The sequence below is a fragment of the Theropithecus gelada genome, chromosome 3 (genome assembly GCF_003255815.1).
Source record: "Theropithecus gelada isolate Dixy chromosome 3, Tgel_1.0, whole genome shotgun sequence".
In the NCBI taxonomy this organism is placed as follows: Eukaryota; Metazoa; Chordata; class Mammalia; order Primates; family Cercopithecidae; genus Theropithecus; species Theropithecus gelada.
In genome coordinates, this window is record NC_037670.1 from 181,299,540 (window position 1) to 181,322,739 (window position 23,200).

The window sequence follows — 23,200 nt, forward strand, 5'->3', positions numbered from 1 at the left end:
TTTTTTTTTTTTTTTTTTTTTTTTTTTTGAGACTCACTCTGTTGCCCAGGCTGGAGTGCAGTGGTGCAATCTTGGCTCACTGCAACCTCCGCTTCATGGGTTCAAGTGATTCTCCTGCCTCAGCCTCCTGAGTAGCTGGGATTATAGGTATCCACCACCCTGTTCAGCTAATTTTTGTATTTTTGGTAGAGATGGGGTTTCACCATGTTGGCCAGGCTGGTCTGGAACTCCTGACCTCAAGTGATCCGCCTGCCTCAGCCTCCTAAAGTGCTGGTATCACAGGCGCGAGCCACCGCACCCGGCAAGACGGTTTTCTATGTAAGTTTATTTCTTCAGAATTAACCATAAAATACAAATGGTTTAGATTCTACAGTAAAAATGAGAGATGTATTCCTGAATTCAGTTGATTGCTGCACCTAAATAAGATTTCTTGGCCGGGTGCGGTGGCTCACGCCTGTAATCCCAGCACTTTGGGAGGCCAAGGCGGGTGGATCACTAGGTCAGGAGATCGAAACCATCCTGGCTAACACAGTGAAACCCCATCTCTACTAAAAATACAAAAAATTAGCCGGGCATGGTGGCGGGCGCCTGTTGTCCCAGCTCCTCAGGAGGCTGAGGCAGGAGAATGGCATGAACCCAGGAGGCGTAGCTTGCAGTGAGCCAAGATCGCACCACTGCACTCCAGCCTGGACAACAGAGCCAGACTCTGTCTCAAAAAAAAAAAAAAAAGATTTCTCACTGTAGGTTTAGCACCACAAGGTAAATTCTTTCTGCCCTTGGATTAAGTAAGTCTTGCTTACTGTTGAGTTATTACTTCCTGTTTATTTTTCTCATCACTCCCAAGCAATAGTTAAACATCTGAAATTCATGAGGAGAATGGATCAGTATGATATTGAGACCATTCTCTTTTTTCTGGGCCATGTTTTGTCACCATGAAGGTTAGAAGCACATACTCTTGCTGGCCCTACTTAAAGTCTCCTGTTTATCTTTGGCTCTTATTTGTGCAATAAAGACAACAAATAATCTAAAAAATAGCGTTGGGTGCAGTAGCTCATACCTGTAATCCCAGCACTTTGGGAGGCCAAGGTGGGAAGATCACTTAAGCCCAGGAGTTCAAGACCAGCCTAGGCATACATAGGGAGACCTAGTCTCTACTGCTAAAAAAAAAAAAAAGAAGAGAAAAGTAGCCAGACGTGGTGCTATGTGTCTGTAGTCCCAGCTACTTGGGAGGCTGAGGTGGGAGGATTGCTTGAGCCTGGGATGTAGAGGCTGCAGTGAGCCATGATGGCACCACCACACTCCAGCCTGGGTGACAGAGACCTTGTCTCAAAATAATGATAAAATAGGGCCCATGTAAATCCTTTTAAACATTTAAATATTCATTTAGATTTAGCAAATGTAACTTTTTGAAATAAAAGCCAAATGAAGGTGTATGGTGTTAATTTTGTTGTTTCTAAACTCAAAATCAGCTTTGAGAGGCAGCAGTAAGTAAAGTGGTGGAGGTCACGCTCTGGAGTAAGACAGGCCAGTGGGGACTCCTGGCGACACCAACAGAGGGCTGGCAGAATCTGGCCTGTGTTGTCATGGGCCTCCTTGGCTTTGGTATAAGCTTGCATTGGTCACGCACTCAAGGTGGGACACCAGATGGAGTGTCACGTCGTTCGGGTGGAGTGAGGATGCTGCCTACGTCCTGGTGGTAGTGCTGGTAAGAAGTCTTCGTATTCAAGGAGATTTGCTGATGAATCAGATATTGGGATGTGTGAGGACAAGAGAAGGTAAGGGGACTGCCTGGGTTCTGTTCTGAGAACTAGAAGGATGGAGGTCATGTTGACTAACCTGGGGAAGGTCTGGGCAGGAGCAGGTGTGGGGAGGGAGTCATTCTTATGGAGGCTTAATGGGGGGCAGTTGAGGATAGGGGCCTCAAGTTCAGAGGCAATATCTGGGCTGAGCCATCAGCTTTCCCAGGGTACTTAAAGTCATGAGCCTGAATTAGATCACACAGGGTGTAGGTGTCACTAGAGAAGAAAAGAGATGAAGAACTGAGCCCCAGGGCTCTCCAAGGTTTAGAGTCCAGAGAGTGGAGAATTGACTAATAGAAGTTCAGGAGATGAAGCTGGAAAGTAAGGGAGAAAACCAGAAAAGTGGAATTTCAGGTACCAAATACAGATGGTGTTTGAAAGGAAGAGAAAGGTGGGTATTGTGTGATGGTACCGTTAGACCAAGTAAGGTTTAGCACTGAGAAGTGGCCATGTCATTTAGCACAGTGGACAAGTGATTTCTGTGGCGTGGTGAAGGCAAAAACCTCAGCACATGGGTTGAAAATGTTAGGATTTTCTTCTTAAAGTATCATATGAAAGCTGAAAATACATCACATCACAACAGAAGTGTGTACATATTCATTAGAATACATGTGAAAGAATGTTTATAGTAACACTGTATAGCCCCTAAACTGGAAACTACACAAATGTCCTTCAAAAGCATAATAATAATAAATAAGTTGTAGGATAGTCACAAGACTTATTGAATGAACAAACTACAGCTACTCAAAATGGTATGAGTGAACGGCACAGACCTAACATTGAGTTGGAGAATCCGGACACACAAAAGTACATTTTGTCAGATTTCATTTATAGAAGTTCAGAAACAAGCAAAGCTCATTGCAGTTTTTGGAAGGCAGGATCCTGATGCTCCTGGGAGGGTAACACTGGAAGGGGCGCAGGGGGCTTCCAAGGTGCTAGGCATTTTCTGTGCTGTGGACTAAGTGCTTTTCCATGAGTGTGTTCACTGGTTGAAAATGGATGGAGCCACAGGTTTGTGATGAGGGCACTCTGCAGCAGTAGACTTCAGAGCAGTTACAAGAGGAAGGATTGGAGAAGAATTGGGGGACTGGTTATCAAGAAAACTATGAGCAGCCGCTTAAGGGATATGGGGCTAGGAAAGCTGTATTCTGAAGATGGGAGAAGTAACGGCATGTGCGCGTGCTGCTGGAAATGAGTCAGTGGAATTGCTGAGGGAGAGAGGAACTGCACCCTGCAGAGTGAGGGTGTGGGGTCTGGTGCTGAAGCAGGGGGCGCCACAGGCCGTGTGTCCAAGAAGAGGGAGAGGAACACTGTGGGTGCAGCTGCATGAGCTGGGGAGCAGGAGCTCATTCTGACTGCTTCCCACTGTTGCTGCTTTCTGGGTGATGCAGCAGAAGGCGAGGATGGGAAGAGCAACGTTCCCAGTCCAGCCTCCTGCCTCACCTGAGGATCTGTTAGAAATGCAGATTCTTGGGCTCCCCCCCAGACCTTCTGAATCTGGAATTCTAGGGCTAGGGCTCAGCAAGCTGTGTGTTTTGGTTTTTGGTTTGGGGGGGTTTTTGAGACAGTCTCGCTCTTGCCCAGGCTAAAATACAGTGGCATGGCTCACTGCGACCTCTGCCTCCCAGTCCAAGCAATTCTTGTGCCTCAGCCTCCCAAGTAACTGGGACTACGGTGCCCACCACCACGCCTGGCTAATTTTTGTATTTTTACTAGAGATGGGGTTTCGCCATGTTGGCCAGGCTGGTCTCGAATTCCTGGCCTCAAGTAATCCACCTGCCTTGGCCTCCCAAAGTGCTGGGATTATAGGTGTGAGCCACAACACCTGGCCAGCAAGCTATGAATAGGCTTAAATTAATAAGCGTGACTCTGATACACAGTAAAATTTGAGAATTACTGGACTATGGAAATATAATAGGATTGCCAGTTAATGTAGGGCTCACTTGACGTTAATATAAAGTGAAGTGAGACCAGCCACGTGGGTTGCCTGTTTTTCTACACCCATGAACAGCTATGTGGGTCTGACTAGGATGTAGAGTCGGATTTAACCAGGGATGGGGTTTTTTGCCAAGTGACTATAATGAAGGGTGAATTGGTTGCAAGTTCATAGTGGTCACAAGAGCCTACCTTTGAATCTAGGCTGTTGAGAGAGGAAATTAATCCATGAATGGAGATTTGAGGGCAAGGGAAGCTGGTTGGGAGAGGAGACCTGTGGAGTCGAGGTCCTTCAGGGAGTCAGTGTAGGGGTGGTTATAGCTAAGATCAGAGGGGCTTAGTTACTGGTAATGCCACTTGGAGGACAGGGCTGAAGGAATTGGTAGCTAAGGTGGAGTTGAGGGACAGCCAGGATGTTAGAATGACAGTCAACTGTGGGCCACAGATGTCACCAAAAATTATCACCAGAGTGCGTTAGACTCTCAGAAGCTAAAATCTTGAATTAAGGGGCAGTAACTGCACCTGGGAGAAGTAATGGATGCTCAAGCCCAGTGCATGAGATTGAAAGCCAGGGATTTTAAGGGGGAGGGAAGGAAAGGATGGTCTGGGAGTGGCAGTAAGGAGCACAGGGGGCCTACCTCCCTTCTGTGCCCAGTGGTTCAAGGGTGCAAAAGAGACCACAACTACTCACGCAGAGTGTTCTGAGGAACACAGAGCGCTGCAGGGCATACGGGAAAATGGACTGCTGAGTGTCGCAACATAGTCAGAAAAAAATCCTGTTTTAGCTATGAGACCAGGAGCACAAACAATAAAAGGAAAAATGAACTGGACTTAAAAACATTTGTGCTTCAAAAGACACCATCAAGAATCTGACAATTCAACACACTGAAAGAGAAGATACTTGTGGCATATATATGAAGGACTCCATGATAAAAAGATAGCCTAATTAAAAATGGGCAAAGGATCCAATTGGGCATCTCTCCAGGGACTGGCAGCAAGCAAATGGGCCATCAGCTCATGCAAAGATGGCCCGCATCACTAGTCGTCAGGGAAGGGCAAAGCACAGCCACAGGCTGCCGCACACACCCGCGAGCACGGTGGGAATCAAACCAGGAGTTGCAGGGTTGGTGAGGATTTGGAGGAATCAGTCCTCGTGCATTGCCAATGGGAGTGTAAAACAGTGCAGCCACTTTGGAAAAGTTTAGCAATTCCTCAAAAGGTTACTTACCTTTTGACCCAGCAAACATATATTTACACAAAAACTTGCACACAAATTCTCACAGTAGCATTATTCATAATAGCTAAAAGATGGAAATGACTCCAAGGCCCATCAGCTGGCAAATGGGTAAACAGAATATGGTTCATCCATACAGTGGAGTATTACGGGGCCATAAAAAGGGGTAAAGCACTGACACATGGCACACATGGATGTACCTTGAGAATGTTCTGCTCGGTGAAAGAGAGCGGATGCAGAAATCACCAAAGACATGCTTCCATTTATGTGAAATGTCCAAAACAGGAAAATATAAAGAGACAGAAGGTGGATGAGTGATCGCCAGGGCTGGAAGGAACCAGGAGTGGCAGCTAAGGGATGTGGAGTTTCTTTTTAGAATAATGAAAATCTTCAGAAATTGATTGTGGTGATGGTTGTACAACTTTATGAATATAATAAAACCTTTTAATGTAAGTTATGTGGATGATACCCCAGTAAAGCTGTTACAAAGGAATCATGCAGTAGGTAACGTGGCTGACTGAGCCAGTGTCACAAAAGTTAGAGAAAGCAGCAGTCAGTATAAATTGGAGTTCATGGGTGCTATCGTTCTAAAGCTGGAAGGAGTATAGCCATTAGAGCGTCAGCTCTTGTTAGGGATACAGTACCCCATGGTAACAAAATCTTGTATCATCGAAGGCATCAGTATCCTCAAATTTCTCAGGAGGTGGCTTGACAGATTTCTAGTCTGATATTTTATTCCCCTATATGGCAAAAGTAGAATTTTGAAACTTGAAAGATGTTTTCTTCTAATTGTTGAAAGTAGTTCTTGGTTATATGGGATACCTTGAGACTGGGCCTGCGTTTTTTGTTTGTTTGTTTGTTTTAATTCCTACTGTCTTTCAGAAGCAGGAGTGTAAAAACTGCCCTCAAATGCTCAGCTGTTTGCTTCTTGTCAGTGGAAGTGGGAATATGGGTTTGCTACTTTGGCGAACTTCCTTGTTCATGAAGATGTAAGTTTTCTATCTTCTAGAAATATTTTGGTGAGCAGGGTCGGGGGTTTCTTTGTTTTGGAGCCTGAACCTGGGAGCCACAGAACTAGAAGTCGAAGAAAAAAAGGAAGGGTTGAGCCAGGTGTGGTGGCTCACGCCTGTAATCCCAGCACTTTGGGAGGCTGAGGCGGGCAGATCACAAGGTTAGGAGTCTGAGACCAGCCTGACCAACATGGTGAAACCCCTGTCTCTACTCAAAATACAAAAATAGCTGGGCATGGTGGCGGTTGCCTCTAATTCCAGCTACTTGGGTGGCTGAGGCAGGAGAATCGCTTGAAACCGGAAGGCACAGATTGTGATGAGCCAAGATTGTGCCACTGCACTCCAGCCTGGGCAAAAGAGGGAAACTCCGTCTCAAAAAAACAAAAAAGGAAGGGTCAACTCCAAGCTCCTCAAAATGTATCATATTGTGGCTCGATCACTGGAGGCAACTATGAGGAAAATAAGACTGAAGACGTGCACTTCGAGTCTCCCCCATAGCCCCCACCCCCATTCCCTGTGCCCTGCAGGGCCTCTGAAGTGAAAGAGTTGGAGACAAGAAGGGGAATCTGTGCAGGCTTTCCTTGTCTTTATGGAGTGCCACACAAGAAAAGATGTGAGCACTGTGAGGCCTGGGCAGCTCTGTGTGCTGGGGATTTGGGCAGCCTTTGTAGAGAAGTAAGAGTGCGGCACCCATGTCCTGATGTGGTGGCTCAGGATTTGCAAGGCAGAATTGCTCTTTTTCTCTGAGTAGCAGCTAGTGGGCTCTGCTCAGTTATCTGTGGTAGACATCTGCTGAATCGAGAGCGAGTTCACTTCAGCTCACTTTTAAAGATTGGCTTTAGGGCACCTGCCAGTGTAGTATTAGAGTGAGGCCCGCAGCCTGGCCTCTCCCAGGGAGCTTGGTGTCTTCCTCCTGCTGTTCCTGCATGGGAGGCGCATGGGACACTGGGACAACATGGATTTTTTAGTGCCAGGGTAGCTGTGTAGACGAAGTGTTGCAGGAGTTGACGGTGTAGAAAGCTCTCTGGAATAGGATTGTGAAGATCTAGGACTTGAAATGGGTGTTGACATATATATAATCTGAAACCCACAATCCGAAAACTCTTAACACAAGAATGAATGGGTTTTCTTGCAAACAGATTCATGAATGCAGAATTCCAGTATGTAATGTGGTCCCTGACATATAGTTGGCACTTAATAAATGTTTGTTACATGAATGGGTACCATATGTTATATTTGAACTCTTGCATTAAAGATGAGGTATGTTGCCGGGCGCGGTGACTCACACCTGTAATCCCAGCACTTTGGGAGGCCAAGGCTGGTGGATCAGCTGAGGTCAGGAGTTCAAGACAATCCTGGCCAACATGAGGAAACCCTGTCTCTACTAAAAATACAAAAATTTGCTGGGCATGGTGTGCGCACCTGTAATCCCAGCTGCTTGGGAGGCTGAGGCAGGAGAATCACTTGAACCCAGGAGGTGGAGGTTGCAGTGAGCTGAGATTGTGCCATTCATTGCACTCCAGCCTGGGTGATAGAGCGAAACTCTGTCTCCAAATAAAAGAAAGATGAGGTATATCTGCTGCCCCGTAGGAGCTTAGAGTTAGTTATGCAAGCCCCTAGTGGTCCCAGTGACTGAAGGGACTTCGTTTTTCGATTCCAACTTATTGATTCTGAAGCACAATTGTTAAATAGCATGTTGCTATTAGTATACATTCTTTTTTTTTTTTTTTGAGACGGAGTCTCGCTCTGTCGCCCGGGCTGGAGTGCAGTGGCCGGATCTCAGCTCACTGCAAGCTCCGCCTCCCGGGTTTACGCCATTCTCCTGCCTCAGCCTCCCAAGTAACTGGGACTACAGGCGCCCGCCATCTCGCCCGGCTAGTTTTTTGTATTTTTTAGTAGAGACGGGGTTTCACCGTGTTCGCCAGGATGGTCTCGATCTTCTGACCTCGTGATCCACCCGTCTCGGCCTCCCAAAGTGCTGGGATTACAGGCTTGAGCCACCGCGCCCGGCCTACATTCTTATTTTACATTGCTTTTTTGTTTTTTAAAGTATGCAGTTAGTATGATTTGAAATAATTAAAATTATCTGGTTGCTCAATTAGGATGGCTTTAAAGCAAGACATCATCTCTTATATAGTTTTTAGATTAAGTTATAAATGTTCACTTTAAAGCTGCCTGAAGATTGATCGAGATGCATTTGAAAAGCATTATTTTTTTTATTGATTCTTAATGTAGTAAATTACTGAAGTTATTTGGCGGCAAACAGAAATGGCCTGTGATGTGGTTCACATTTATTCTCCTGATAGAGCCACAATTTGCATTAATTGCGTCGCGACTGCACTCACTTATATTAAAAGGCTTCTACTATAATTAATCCTTTTTATTTCAAATCATTTTGGCACGATTTCTAGCTATAAACATTCATAAAAGACAGACAGTTGAAAAATTCGTTACAGGTTTTTTCCATATACCTATTGCTATTTTTTTCATGACAAGTAGTTATTGATATGCTTCTAGGAACAAGTGTGGTACAGCTGGCTGAGAATTAAGGCCAATGTGAAAAATGCTAAGTGGATTATTTTGCATAAAAAATAGGCAGTTTTTGAAGTTGTATAATTAACCTGTGTTTAGAAAATACCTTGATTTATGCTTACATTTGTATCTCAGTTGCATACATTATGGAAATTTAATTTATAATCCATTTAGCTGATGCAATCATAGTTTTTAGTGCCATCATTTATTGGTGCTTGTATATTAAATGCTCTGAAGGTTTAAACCTGCCTTATGTAAAAAATTATACCTATGCATTTACATTTTATGAGTCACAGTGGGATTTCTGTTTAAAATTCAGGTAGTTCTGATATATTTAACTAGTTTCACTGGTTTATTGTTACTAATGCAGAAATGGCAAACAGTGACCTTATATATTGAACATCAAATGATTTACATTTCCAGTTTACTTTTAAAATCCACTGTACAAATGAAGGCTTTTCTTCAACACCTGGAATCAATCATGTAGTTTTATGCAGAATGTTCTCCTTGGCTTTGAACTCGTCATTCATTTCGAAATGATGACATTTATCAGTGCCCCAGGTTAATAGTATTAACCATCCTTAACTTTAAACGAACTGTGCCTTTTCAACACAACTTTCTTTACATTGTCAGCAGATGATGACTATGTGCCTGTTGCCATTTTATTCATTCTCTCATTAAGAAACCCTTTTTTGCCATCTTTTCAAAATTAATTGGGTAATCATTAGTCCTCAAATCAGAAATAAAAACACAAGGACATAATACTTTGGTTTACCTGGCAGAGGCCAGCCGCAGTCTTCTTGGAGGGGATACTATGCCGGCTCTAGTTATCAGACATGCACTGGGCTCCTTAAAAAAACATTCTTCAGTCAGGAGTTCGAGACCAGCCTGGCCAATATGGTGAAACCCCATCTCTACTGAAAATGCAAAAATTAGCTGGGCGTGGTGGTGCACACCTGTAGTCCTAGCTACTCAGGAAACTGAGACAGGAGAATCGCTGGAGCTCGGGAGGCAGAGGCTGCAGTGAGCCAAGATCGTGCCACTGCACTCCAGACTGGGCAACAGAGGGAGACTCCGTCTCAAAAAAAAAAAATAAGCATTCTTCACAATGTCTGTCATTTTCTGAAACAAAAACCCAGTGGCATTCTAGATGTTTGCTTTTGGGAAAACCTCAACAGCTGTTTTCTCGTTTTCTCCGGTCATATTAGTGGACACGTCCTTAAAATGTGACTCTCAAGGGGAGTCTGAGCATGCCCTGTTGGAGTGTGTAAGTTCTGGAGTGCTTGTTTAAGGATGCGCATTTTATGGACTACACATACGAGATAGATTACTAAACACGGTAACTGGCTGGAAGCTATGACTAAGCGAAGGACTCGCTCCCCACAGGAGCAATGGTTTACAGTTGAAACGTTTCTCCTTTGCTGGAAGCTTGCAGAAGCACAGTCCCGGCTCTTTGGAAGCTGCTTACTCCCATGTTTTTAATTCACACAGATCTCTCTAAAACATATCTAGCAGGGCATGATACGTTTGGGTGATGGCCTCTAGGTTGGAAGGGTGACTTCTGAGTTGACTGTCTCCTGGATGAATGACTACCCCATAAAGTTTTGTTTTGATTTTGGTATTGCCTGGGTAGCACGAAAGCACTCAAATCTTAAAACAGTGGGATAAAGAGGGCCTGGGTCTATCACAGCATCTCCTGCGGTACAGCTCATAATAGTCATTTGCAAGGTGTGGTTCGTCCAGCCTTCACCTTCCCTCTCTCTGTCCTTCCTGGCGTCCCTCATTCTCGGGCAGAAATTCCAGTGCTGCACCTCCAGACAGCAGGAAGCCCGTGATCGCCTCTGTGGAGAGGGCTTCCTTCTCTACAACTAGGCCACCGGTTCTCCACACACCCTGGGGGTCATTAGACCACCTCTGTTCGACCTGGGAAAATAGGAGCACTGGAAATACACATCTCTCTGAAGACTGGATGTTTTCTTTTTTTTTTTTTTTTTGATACAGAGTTTTTGCTCTTGTTGCCCAGACTGGAGTGCAGTGGCACAATCTCGGCTCACTGCAGCCTCCACCTCCCGGGTTCAAGTGATTCTCCTGCCTCAGCCTCCCGAGTAGCTGGGATTACAGGCATGTGCCACTGCACTTGGCTAATTTTTATTTTTATTTTTTTTAATAGAGATGGGGTTTCACCATGTCAGTTGGTCTGGAACTCCTGACCTCAGGTGATCCAGTCGCCTGGGCCTCCCAAAGTGCTGGGATTACAGACGTGAGCCACCGCACCCGGCCTGACTGGATATATTCTAACACAAATGACTTTTGTAGAGGAAATCGAGATTTCTTATTTACTTCCATTCCTTTACCTTAAGTTAAAAAATTGTCCAGATAGACCACATGGAAACAAGATAACTAATGTCTAACTGCATGCCTAGCACAGTGTCTGGCACCTCATACCTAGTAAGTGCTCAAGAAATGGTAACTGTTGTCTCTGTTGTCTTTATTAGAAAACTTTTGGCCGGGTGTGGTGGCTCACACCTATAATCCCAGCACTCTGGGAGGCCAAAGTGGGCGGATCACCTGAGCTCAGGAGTTTGAGACAATTCTGGCCAATGTGGCAAAATCCCGTCTCTACTAAAAACACAGAAATTAGCTGGGCGTGGTGGTGGGTGCCTGTAATCCCAGCTACTCGGGAGGCTGAGCCAGGAGAATTGCTTTAACCTGGGAGGTGGAGGGTGCAGTGAGCTGATTGGGTGGCTGCACTCCAGCCTGGGCGACAGAGCAAGACTCCATCTTCAAAACAAAAAAAAAAACAGTAATATTTCTTGACATGTGAAAATCACATGACACCCAAATTTGGAACATAGCCACCCTCACTCATTGACACATTGTCTGTGGCTGCTTTTGTGCTGCAGGGCAGAGTGGCATATGCGGTTATGAACTGGGACCCCAAAAACTGTGCTCAAATCCTAATACCCTGTCCTGTGAACTTGGCCTTGTTTGGAAATAGGGTCTTTGCAAAGTTTTGGTGAGATCATCTCATCTTAATCCTCCTCAAGTTAAGATGAGGTCATAGTAAATAAGAGTGGGTCCCGAAATCCAGTTGCTGGTGTCTTGATAAGAGAAAGAAGAGATTCAGACCCAGAGAGCACACAGGGAAGACATCTGTGAGAAGAGACAGGAAAGAGGGTGAGGGAGCCACAACCAAGGCCCACCGAGGGTTACCCTGAGACACCAGGAGCTGGAGACACAGTGAGGTCTCCTCCCCTGGATCTTGGACCTGTGGCCCGTGGAGCCGCGAGGCCATGAGTTCGTGTTTTCAGTCTCACAGTGTGTGATCATTTGCCATAGCCACCTCGGGAGACTTAACAAACCTGCAGTTCTTGAAGGATTCACCATCCTCCTCTTGAGGAGAAGCATTTGTTGGCTTCTGTTTCACAGGAAGGATCTGGCTCTTCATAATTCCACGATTTCGCCCCTAGGTGGTCTGTTCCAGAGTTCTCTGCATGCTGAATGCGTGCATTGAATGCCTTTGTGGGAGCCTGGAGCGTGGTACTTGCCCACTGAATATCAGCTTCCACCTTCGGTACTAGGAGAAAATACCTGCTCTCTTAGGGTTGGGTCAAGTTGAGCATATGGCTCTTTGTTTGTAGAAGGCTTGTATATTCGATGCTAACGTTGTCACTGTTCTCTTTTGAAGGCTCTCTATGAGAACATGCTGGTGGAGCTGCCCTTTGCGGGCTTCTTCCTTTCCAAGTTGCTTGGAACCAGTGCGGATGTGGACATTCACCACCTCGCCTCCCTGGACCCTGAGGTGTATAAGAATTTGCTCTTCCTGAAGAGCTACGAGGACGATGTGGAGGAGCTTGGGTTGAACTTCACTGTGGTGAACAACGACCTGGGAGAGGCGCAGGTGAGGGGTCAGGAGGATTCACACACCTCTAGAGCAAGTAGCAGCATCTCCTTTTGTGTGGAAGTCCATTTGTGTTATAGTGTTTGACTTCTGCACATTTTAGTTAGAATGACCGTGGCTGTGAGTTAGACGTCGAAGCATGTAGCTCCAAAGCACCTTAGCCCTGGCCTCTGAGCTGAGCGCAGTTCCTGCTCCCACGCTTGAGGCCTGTTCCTGCCCGGCAGCCCCTCCTGCAGAGCTGTCCTCTTGAGGCTGCGGCCCAGGCTTGCTGCTTGTCTGGCTCTTCCTGGTGCTGGGGGTGGCCGTTCAGCAGCTTCCCGGCAGGACCCCTTACTTCGTTCTCACTCCTTACCCACTCAGAGCCACCACAGCTGCTCCAGCACTGTCTGGGGTGTGTGTTCATTACTCGTCTGGTTACTTTTGTTACTTACATCCTTTTTAAAAAAGAAAAAAGAAAGGTCTGTATTAGAGATTCAAACTGATTTTCTTAATAACAGCTTTATCAACATGTAACTCACATACCATAAAATCTGCCCTTTTTGGTATATGATGCAGTGGTTTTTAGTGTATTCATAGAGTTGGGCAGCCATCATCACCCCAGCCAATGTTAGCACATTTTCCTTGCTCTACAGAGCAACCGTGCACCCGTTAGCAGGCTCCCCCACCCCATACAGGCAGCCACCAGTCTGCTGTGTGTCTGCATAGGCCTGCTGTGGACACTTCACATCAATGGAGTCTTTTTTTTTTTTTTTTTTTTTTGAGATGGAGTTTCACTCTTGTTACCCAGGCTGGAGTGCAGTGGCGTGATCTCGGCTCACCACAACCTCCACCTCCCAGGTTCAAGCGGTTCTCCTGCCTCAGCCTCCTGAGTAGCTGGGACTACAGGCATGCGCCACCACGCCCGGCTAATTTTGTGTTTTTAGTGGAGACGGGGTTTCTCCATATTGGTCAGGCTGGTCTGGAACTCAGGTGATCTGCCCGTCTTGGCCTCCCAAAGTGCTAGGATTACAGGTGTGAGCCACTGCCCCGACCCGACGGAGTCTTTTACATGGTCTTCCTTCAGTTGTAGCTGCATGGATCAGGACTTCATTCCTTTTCTTTCCAGATGATGTTCCATTATGTGGATCTACCACAAGGTCTTTATTGGTTGGTGGACATTTGCGTTGTTCCTGTGTTTGGGCTATTAAGAATATTGTGGTTATAAACATCCGCATACAGCATACTAAAATAATTATTAGTGAGTTAGTAACATCTGGGATTTGCTTCAGATACACTCTGAGCATCCATAATCTGAAAATCCAGAATGTTCCAAAATCCAAAACTTTGTGAGTGCCGACATGAAGCTCAAAGGAAATGCTCATTGGGCCATTTCAGGTTTTTGGATTAAGGATTCTTACTGATGAGTATAATGCAAGTATTCCAAAATTTGGGGGAAAAAATGCAAATCCAAACACTTCTGGCCCAAATATTTCACTCACATAAGGGATACTGGCCCTAAGTGGTGAGAACAGGGGCAGGAAGTGGGGGTATCAGTGCCAGAGACTGGCCGGGAGGTGTGATGCCTGATGAACTGGCTGTGTGGGGTTGGGAGCTCATACACTATTCTGTCTACTTTAGCATGTGGGGTTTTTTGTTGTATTGTTTTGAGACAGGGTCTCACTCTGTCACCCAGGCTGGAGGAGTGTAGTGATGCTGTCTCGGCTCACTGCACCTTCAGCCTCCTGAGTAGCTGGGATTACAGGCGTGCACCACCAAACCTGGCTCATTTTTGTGTTTTTTGTAGAGACAGTGTCGCCCTGTGTTACCCACGTTGATCTCAAATTCCTGAGCTCAAGCGATCCTCCTGCCTTAGCCTCCCAAAGTGCTGGGATTACAGGCGTGAGCCACCATTCCTGGCTGATTTTTGTATTTTTTGTAGACATGGGTGTCTCCCTGTGTTGTCCAGGCTGGTCTCAAACTCCTGGGCTCAAGTGATCCTCCTGCCTCCGCCTTCCCAAGTGCTGGGATTACAGATGCAAGCTGCCTTTCTGTCCAAGAGCCATATTTTATTTGGTTACAGTTTATTTAGTTGCTTTTGTTTCTACGTATTTTTCCATACCATAGAGCTGAATTTTCAACAATGCAAAGTTTAGATAATTTGGGGGGCTCTCACTGTCATCAGGAAGTGCTGACACCCAGTGATGTTGCTGCTGTGGCCTTGCGCCACCTAGTGGCCTGATTTCTAAGTGGCACAAAAGCCTCCGGACGGTGAGTGTTGTGTGACCTGCCTGAGGCCTTTGCTAATGTGAGCGTTTCCCATTTTTCCTTCTGAAATAAATGGTAATAGTGAAACGTCGCATATGCAAGAATTCCATTAAAGCACTGCCGATAATACTGGAATCTGTTAAAAGCAAAAGTGTGAAGTTAAGATGGTCCAATTATTCATAGAAATTCCCACTGAGGTAAAAATTATAGATAATGTATGAGAATAATTATACTAAAGAGCCTAATTAGAAAAATTAAGAAATTCACTAGTGAAGCAGCTAATTTAGAGGAAGATCTTAAGGATTTCTTTTTTTTTTTTTTTTTTTTTTTTTTGAGACGGAGTCTCACTGTGTCTCTCAGGCTGGAGTGCAGTGGCCGGATCTCAGCTCACTGCAAGCTCCGCCCCCCGGGTTCACGCCATTCTCCCGCCTCAGCCTCCGGAGTAGCTGGGACTACAGGCGCCCGCCACCTCGCCCGGCTAATTTTTTGTATTTTTAGTAGAGACGGGGTTTCACCATGTTAGCCAGGATGGTCTCGATCTCCTGACCTTGTGATCCACCCGCCTCGGCCTCCCTAAGTGCTGGGATTACAGGCTTGAGCCACCNTTTTTTTTTTTGAGACGGAGTCTCACTGTGTCTCCCAGGCTGGAGTGCAGTGGCCGGATCTCGGCTCACTGAAGCTCCGCCCCCCCGGGTTCACGCCATTCTCCCGCCTCAGCCTCCGGAGTAGCTGGGACTACAGGCGCCCGCCACCTCGCCCGGCTAATTTTTTGTATTTTTAGTAGAGACGGGGTTTCACCATGTTAGCCAGGATGGTCTCGATCTCCTGACCTTGTGATCCACCCGCCTCGGCCTCCCAAAGTGCTGGGATTACAGGCTTGAGCCACCGCGCCCGGCCAGATCTTAAGGATTTCTATAGAAACAAATAGGTAGTCCTCCATATAAGTTTTTAAGTTTATAAAGTATGATTTAAAGACTTGTAATATGCAAATACTTTATTGTGTCAGCAGGTTATGTTAATCATCCCTTTTAAAATATGGTGCTTCTCTCAAATTTGTTTTCCTCAGTGTAATCAGTTTGGCTGTTAATCTGTTTAATAGTGACCATGAAATTTTAGACGACTAATTTACATATAACTCTTTCTAGCGGAAAATGCTAAGGGTTTAAGTGTAAGAAGGACCCACAAATAACCATCTGTTAGGTAAAAAAAGATTGGACTTGAGTCACGACACCTTGCTTCAGGTCCTGGTTTGGCCGCTTTTCTGTGAGTCTTAAGGAAGTCACAAGACCCCTTCCTCATCTCAGATGGGTGTGAGTGCCGGAGGATGAAATGAGCTAATGGAAGTAGGTCATGTACGGTGGTGTCTTGTGGGGCCTTATGGATTCCAAGTGAAAATAGACCTTTTGGAGGAACAGAGAGGACAGCTCTTGGTATCTTGCTGTCCTGAGAACTGCTCTAGTTAAATATATTTGTATTTAGAATAAAATTTTTTTTTTTTTTTTGAGACGGAGTCTTGCTCTGTCGCCCAGTCTGGAGTGCAGTGGCACAATCTCGGCTCACTGCAAGCTCCGCCTCCCAGGTTCACACCATTCTCCTGCCTCAGCCTCCCGAGTAGCTGGGACTACAGGCACCCGCCACCACACCCGGCTAATTTTTTGTATTTTTAGTGGAGACGGGGTTTCACCGTGTTAACCAGGATGGTCTCGATCTCCTGACCTCGTGATCCACCTGCCTCGGCCTCCCAAAGTGCTGGGATTATACAGGCGTGAGCCACCATGCCCGATCTAGAGGAAATTTTAAGTATGTCCCTCAGATCTGAAATTTAGCACTTATGTGACATGATTTTTAAGTACACATAGTTGTTTAGGCTTAGCCTGAAAGAAGATTTTAAATTAAAAGTAGTGTAACCATGTATCAGAGGGGCCGGGTGCAGTGGCTCACGGCTATAATCACAACACTTTGGGAGGCCAAGGCAGGTGGATCATTTGAGGTCAGGAGTTCAGACCAGCCTGGCCAACATGGTGAAACCCTGTCTCTACTAAAAATACAAAAACATGAGCCGGGCGTGGTGACGTGTGCCTGTAATCCCAGCTACTCGGGAGGTTGAGGCACAAGAATCGCTTGAACCCAGGTGGCGGAGGTTGCAGTGAGCCGAGATTTCTCCGACAGAGTGAGACCTTGTCTCAAAAAAAAAAAAAAAGTTACTAGAAATGTCTACTTTTTCTGATCAGGCAAGGTAATTGGGAGCCTTGGAAGTTCCTTTAACTGATAACTTCACTGGTCCTTTGTCTTCCAAATCATACAAGTACATCATCATTTATTACCTACCTCTAATCCATTTAAAGGAAGGGGTGGTATTTTATATATTGAAATATAATAGCTAGCCTCCTGAGGCTTGGTTAACAGATGGACTGTCAGCTGAGTACAAGCAAAGGAATTAAGGTAATGAACACAATCTTTAATCAGAATGAAGACAATGGAATTGAAAGCCCATTCTTAGGCTTGATGGTTCCAAACCTTAGGAAGTGAATTAGTGAGAATAATTGAATCATCGTTTAAAATGTGAAACGTTAAAAGAAGCAGATCTGGTAAGTTGAACGTTCAAGTTCAATTTGAACATTCTATGTAAAATGAGAACCAGCAAATGACTCTCCTGTAACCATCAACTGTAGGATGACTTAAGTCAGGCTCTCTAGCAGATTTGTGAAACAGTCTTTCTGTAAATGGTAAGAGACTGGGACATCAGTGCCGTTGCCCAGAGGCAGCAGTCTTGTCTGTTACTCTAGGAATATTAAAGCTACCAGGAAACTGAAGGCTGTGAAAAGAAAAGAATGGAAAGGTAGGGAAGTTGAAATGTCTTTGTTCATTTATTTTGGGCTTATTTTATATTTTCTTTGTCCATAGTATAGGCTGCCCTCATCTAACCCCAGGAATGCAGTTGGGGTGTTTTTGTTGTTTTTTTTGTTTTGTTTTGTTTTAGAAATGTAGGTGGGGGTCTTGCTTTATCTCAAACTCCTGGGCTTAAGGGATCCTCCTGCCTCAGCCTCCCACAGTGCTGGGATTAGAGGCGTGAGCCACTATACCAGCCTGTTTTTTGGTTTTCTTAATAAATACTTTTTTAAATTTTTTTTATTTAAAATATACTCTTTATAAATTATGATTAAATGCTTATAGTATTTTGCTCATGTACTGTTTTGTATTTATTAATTCATTCAATCTCATAATCACAGCAATTCCAAGTCAGACAAATATCACCATTTTATTAATGGCCAAAAATTTCAAGGTGTAAAGTGACTTGTCTGTCATACAAGTGGGGGACAGTAAGATCCAGGTCTGTGTTTCCGCTATGTTGCTTTTCTCATGAGCACTCTCATGGTGCTTTTGGGAGCCCCACGTTATACCTGCAAATTCTGTGAGTGTAGCCATGTACTAATAAAAAGTGTTCTTACTCACTCTGTTTATATACATAAGAAATTGGCTGATGTATTATCACTGATCGTTACCACCACCCTTTGCGTCGTAATTAAAGTGCTTTATGGTAATGGCATTGTGGAAGCACAGGTAAGTGTGTGCTGCTTATGTGGATGAAAATGAGTAATCACTTTACTACAGCCTTTGCGTTTCCTCCAGAATGAGTCGCGTTTTCTCTTCTGACTTACGGTGATTGTTTGCTTCATATCTTTGCCCTTCGTGATTTCTCATTTTTGTTTAAATAAAATTGCCATGGTGACATTGCTGCACAATTCCCTAGTGTTTTGGAGGAAACATGGATGGTTAGTGATCTTAAAGACAGAATAAGGTGCTGGGCTTTGGAGACTCTTCTTGGAGGTGCAGCTTTGCATCTGTGCACGATGGTATGCATACTCACATACTGTTTCGTATTTAGATCCTCATTCACAAAGCATCAAGTCCTATTTCCTTAAAACATTTGTTTCTTGCTTTTTTTTCTTTCAACCTATTATCATACTTTGAGGATTTTGAGATCCTTATGTTTTGTATTTCCAGGTAGTTGAACTAAAATTTGGTGGGAAAGACATCCCTGTCACCAGCGCCAACCGGATTGCGTACATCCACTTGGTGGCGGACTACAGGCTCAACAGGCAGATCCGCCAGCACTGCCTGGCTTTCCGACAGGGCCTTGCCAATGTTGTCAGCCTCGAGTGGCTCCGAATGTTTGATCAGCAAGAAATTCAGGTACCATATCTGCTGACTTTCTGGGACACGCTTGTCACAGGAAATGAAAAGCCTTTCTTAAAATTTACCTCAAATGTTGTTATTTGAACTTTTTTCCTTAGGTATTAATTTCTGGTGCACAAGTTCCCATAAGCCTAGAGGACCTAAAATCCTTTACAAACTATTCAGGTATGTTATCATTACTGGTTATTGTTTCTGAAAATGTTGCAGGTGATATTTCCAAAGTAATTTTTATTTTTTTATTTTTTATTTTTTTTCAGAGTTTCACTCTTGTCTCCCAGGCTAGAGTGCAGTGGCGCGATCCCAGCTCACTGAAACCTTTGCCTCCCCGGTTGAAGCAATTCTCCTGCGTCAGCCTCCCAAATAGCTGGGATTACAGGCACCTGCCACCAGGCCCACCTAATTTTTGTATTTTGAGTAGAGACAGGGTTTCGCCATGTTGGCGAGGATGGTTTCCTGGTAGCATGAGCTACCATGCCTGGCCCTTGCCAAAGTAATTTTTACTGTAATCTTTTGTATGGGTAATTTACATGGTTCAAAAACCAGATGGCTGAGTGCAGTGGCTCACGCCTGTAATCCCAGCCTTTGGGAAGCTGAGGCAGGTGGATCACTTGACCTCGGGAGTTTGAAACCAGCCTGGGCAATGTGGCGAAATCCCATCTCTACAAAAAAAATACAAAAATTAGCTGGGTGTGGTGGCGCACACCTGTAGTCCCAGCTACTTGGGGTGCTGAGGCAGGAGAAGCACTTGAGCTGGGAAACAGGTCGTGGGCTCTGAGCGTGGGCAGTGAGCTGAGAGCATGCCACTGCACTCCAGCCTGGGCGACAGGAGTGAAACTAAATAAATAAATATATACATACATACATACATACATGAGCAAAAACAATTAAACAGATGTTTAACATAAGAAGTTAGATAAATGGCCAGTAAGCAAATAAGCACACGACGCGATGTGCAACACTGTTAGTCATAGAAAAATGCCACTTAAATCCAAATGAGATAACCCCACATACCCACTAGTTGTCTACTGGGTGCAAGTGAAAGCTTTTTGAGGAAATGGAAATATTCTAAAGCTGGATTGTGCTGATGGCTGCAAAACTCTAAATTTACAAAAAATCATTCTTACATATACCTGTGTGTATCCATGTGTATGTATCTCTTATCTGTAGTTAGTTTGCATTGCCCTAAATTTGAAGTCTGATCTTTATGTAAAAGCAAGTAATGCCTAAGGTCACATTGTCCCCATGATCAGGTCGTAAGTTTAAGGAAATGAAATCAGTCTGACCTTTCATTTGCCAAGAGATTGTCTTTGGTTATTTGCGTTACCCATCTGCACTGAGGGTTTACACCTTTAATAATCTCAGCTATGCCAGTAAATAGGTTTAAAATAGTCTATTCATTGTGGTGCCAATTAATGCACTTAAGATATTTTATTGGTGTTATTTCTGTAGTGTATTAACAATGAGGGAACAATATATAGCAATTATTTTAGGTTTAGGAAGCACTTTACTAGATTAAAAGCTGTAAGTGGCAGACATTACATTTTAGAATAGTGATCTCATCGTATGGTGAGATTGGTTGTTAGCCATGGTATTAATATTGGAATGATAATAAGTTATCAGAAGGAAAAATGATAAAATTAATTTAGACACCAAATCATGCTGGGAAAACACCCAGCTGTATTAGTACTGGACCCATTGTCTGTCGTTTCAGATCTGTGGCCACATGCAAACCCGTTCTCCACAGTCTGCTCAGCAGTGGCTTTGAACTGCTAGCACAGTTCTTCAAAATAAGGCTCATTTGCAGTAGCTTTTGGTGCCTGCATTCATCCTTATAGCTACAGGGTGATCCTTATTCTAGCTTTTTATTTTATTTTTTGAGGGCAAATCTCGCCCTGTCACCCAGGCTGGAGTGCAGTGATGCAATCTCAGCTCACTGCAACCTCCACCTTCTGGGTTCAAGTGATTCTCCCACCTCAGCCTCCCGAGAAGCTGAGATGACGGGTGTGCCCCACGACGTCCAGCTAATTTTTGTACTTTTGGTAGAGACGATTTCACCACATTGGCCAGGCTGCTCTTGAGCTCCCAGCCTCAAGTGATCCGACAGCCCGGGCCTCCCACAGTGCTGGGATTACAGGTGTGAGCCACTGTGCCTGGCCCTGCTTTGACCCTCCTTAAGTTGCTCCTCTTCTTGTACTTTGCCCATCACCTCCACATAATTGGCAGTGGGTGGGGCAGAGGCAAGGGGAGTCAGAGAATTCCACTTTTGCATTTACAATCGGTCCTTCATATCTGTGGGTTCTTTCCACATCCATGGCTTCAACCAATTGCAGATTTAAAATATTTGAGGAAAAAGCAGTGGTTGTGTCTGCACTGAATGTGTGCTAAACAATAAATATGTCACAGCCATTTACATAGCCTCTGCATTAGATTAGATTATACAAGTGCTCTAGAGATCATGGAAGTGCACAGAAGGACGTACACAGGTGACACACAGATGCCACGCCGTTTTATAGAAGGGACTTGAGAATCCGTGGACTTCAGTATCCGTGGGGGTCTGGACCAATCCCTGTGGGTCCTGAAGGGTGGGTGTGCATTTCATAAACCATGTGTTCACTTTGCCATAGGAGGCTATTCCGCAGACCATCCTGTTATTAAACCATGTGTTCACTTTGCCATAGGAGGCTATTCCGCAGACCATCCTGTTATTAAACCATGTGTTCGTTTTGCCATAGGAGGCTATTCCGCAGACCATCCTGTTATTAAACCGTGTGTTCATTTTGCCATAGGAGGCTATTCCGCAGACCATCCTGTTATTAAGGTCTTCTGGAGAGTTGTGGAAGGCTTCACTGATGAAGAAAAGCGCAAACTGCTGAAGTTTGTAACAAGCTGCTCTCGACCCCCTCTATTGGGGTTTAAGGTACACAACTTTCATGACATTTGCTTTAAAGACCACATCATCATAAGAAAGGCAGCAGAAGATTCAGTAGGGTTAAACAAAGTCCTTTTACATACACTTCAGTTTTTATCTTCAGCTAGATGTTTAATTAAGTACTCGTTATGATGTATATATTTCAGTGCTAGTTTTATTTGGGGTTGCTTTTTTTGTTTGTTCACAATAACCTATTCACATGATAGTTGTACATTGTGGTTATGATTGCCTGTGAACAAACCCTGCATTTGGAGGGACTGTTTGCAATATTAATAATCAGTCTCATAAATCTGTAACACATCTTGGGCTTTTTGCTACTGAACTGAAGCAGGTACAACCTAGAGATGTTGATGGAGTGTACATGCTACCGAGCCTTATTTTACCACTTCTAGAAATTAATGTTGATCTTACGTAATTTGGCTTATTTTTAGCAATTAAAATTGCCTCAGGCAGGTGGATCATTTGAAATCAGGAGTTCGAGACCAGCCTGGCCAACATGATGAAACCTTGTCTCTGCTAAAAATACAGAAAAATGAGCCAGGCATGGTGGTGTGCGCCTATAATCCCAGTTACTTGGGAGGCTGAGGCACGAGAATTGCTTGAACCCAGGAGGTGGAGGTTGCAGTGAGCCGAGATCGCGCCACTGCGCTACACTTCAGCCTGGGTGACAGAGTGAGACCCTGTCTCCAAAAAAAAAAAAAAAAAGCCTCAGGAACGTCTAATCATAATTCCTGTATTCATTGTAAATTAAAATAAAGCCATATTAACATTTAAAAATATACTGATATATATTATAGAATAATATATAATTAGGTAAGTATGTAGCTTGTGCTTATGAAACTTAATAGGCATTCACTTTCTTTTTTCCTTTTGTTTTTAATTAAGATGGGCACTTGCTGTATCACCCAGGCTGGAGTGCAGTGGTGTGATCACAGCTCACTGCAGCCTCAACCACCCAGACTCAAGCATATTCCCACCTCAGCCTCCCAAGTAGCTGGGACTACAGGCGTATACCACCGTGCCTGGCTAATATTTTGATTTTTTGTAGAGAGGGGTTTCACTGTATTCCCCAGGCTGGCCTCCAGCTCCTGGGCCCAAGCAGTCCTCTCACTTCAGCCCCCCAAGGTGCTAGGATGACAGGTGTGAACCACCACACCATGCCCAGCTGGATTCACTTTCAAATAACGTTCAATCAGAAAGACTTCCTGCACACTTACGTAGTCCCAGCTACTCTTGAGGCTGAGGTAGGAGGATTAATTGAGCCCAGGAGTTTAAGACCAACCTGGGCAATGTGGTAGCAAGATCCCGTCTCAGGGGGGAAAAAAGTAATGTTGTTTTTTTGCTTTTTGGTGGTTGTTTTGTTCATTTGTTTGTTTGTTTTTTGAGGCAGAGTTTTACTCTGTCGCCCAGGCTGGAGTG

General features: G+C 44.6%; 1 protein-coding gene across 1 annotated transcript in view; it reads left to right on the top strand.

Annotated features, from left to right (window-relative positions):
• The window catches only part of UBE3C (ubiquitin protein ligase E3C), a 141,451-nt gene that overhangs the window by 107,039 nt on the left and 11,212 nt on the right, over positions 1-23,200 (top strand). The window contains exons 19-22 of the mRNA XM_025378882.1: positions 12,199-12,411; positions 18,661-18,849; positions 18,951-19,017; positions 21,639-21,769. Of these exons, the coding sequence (XP_025234667.1) occupies positions 12,199-12,411; positions 18,661-18,849; positions 18,951-19,017; positions 21,639-21,769 (600 nt within the window). The remainder of the gene's footprint in view (positions 1-12,198; positions 12,412-18,660; positions 18,850-18,950; positions 19,018-21,638; positions 21,770-23,200) is intronic.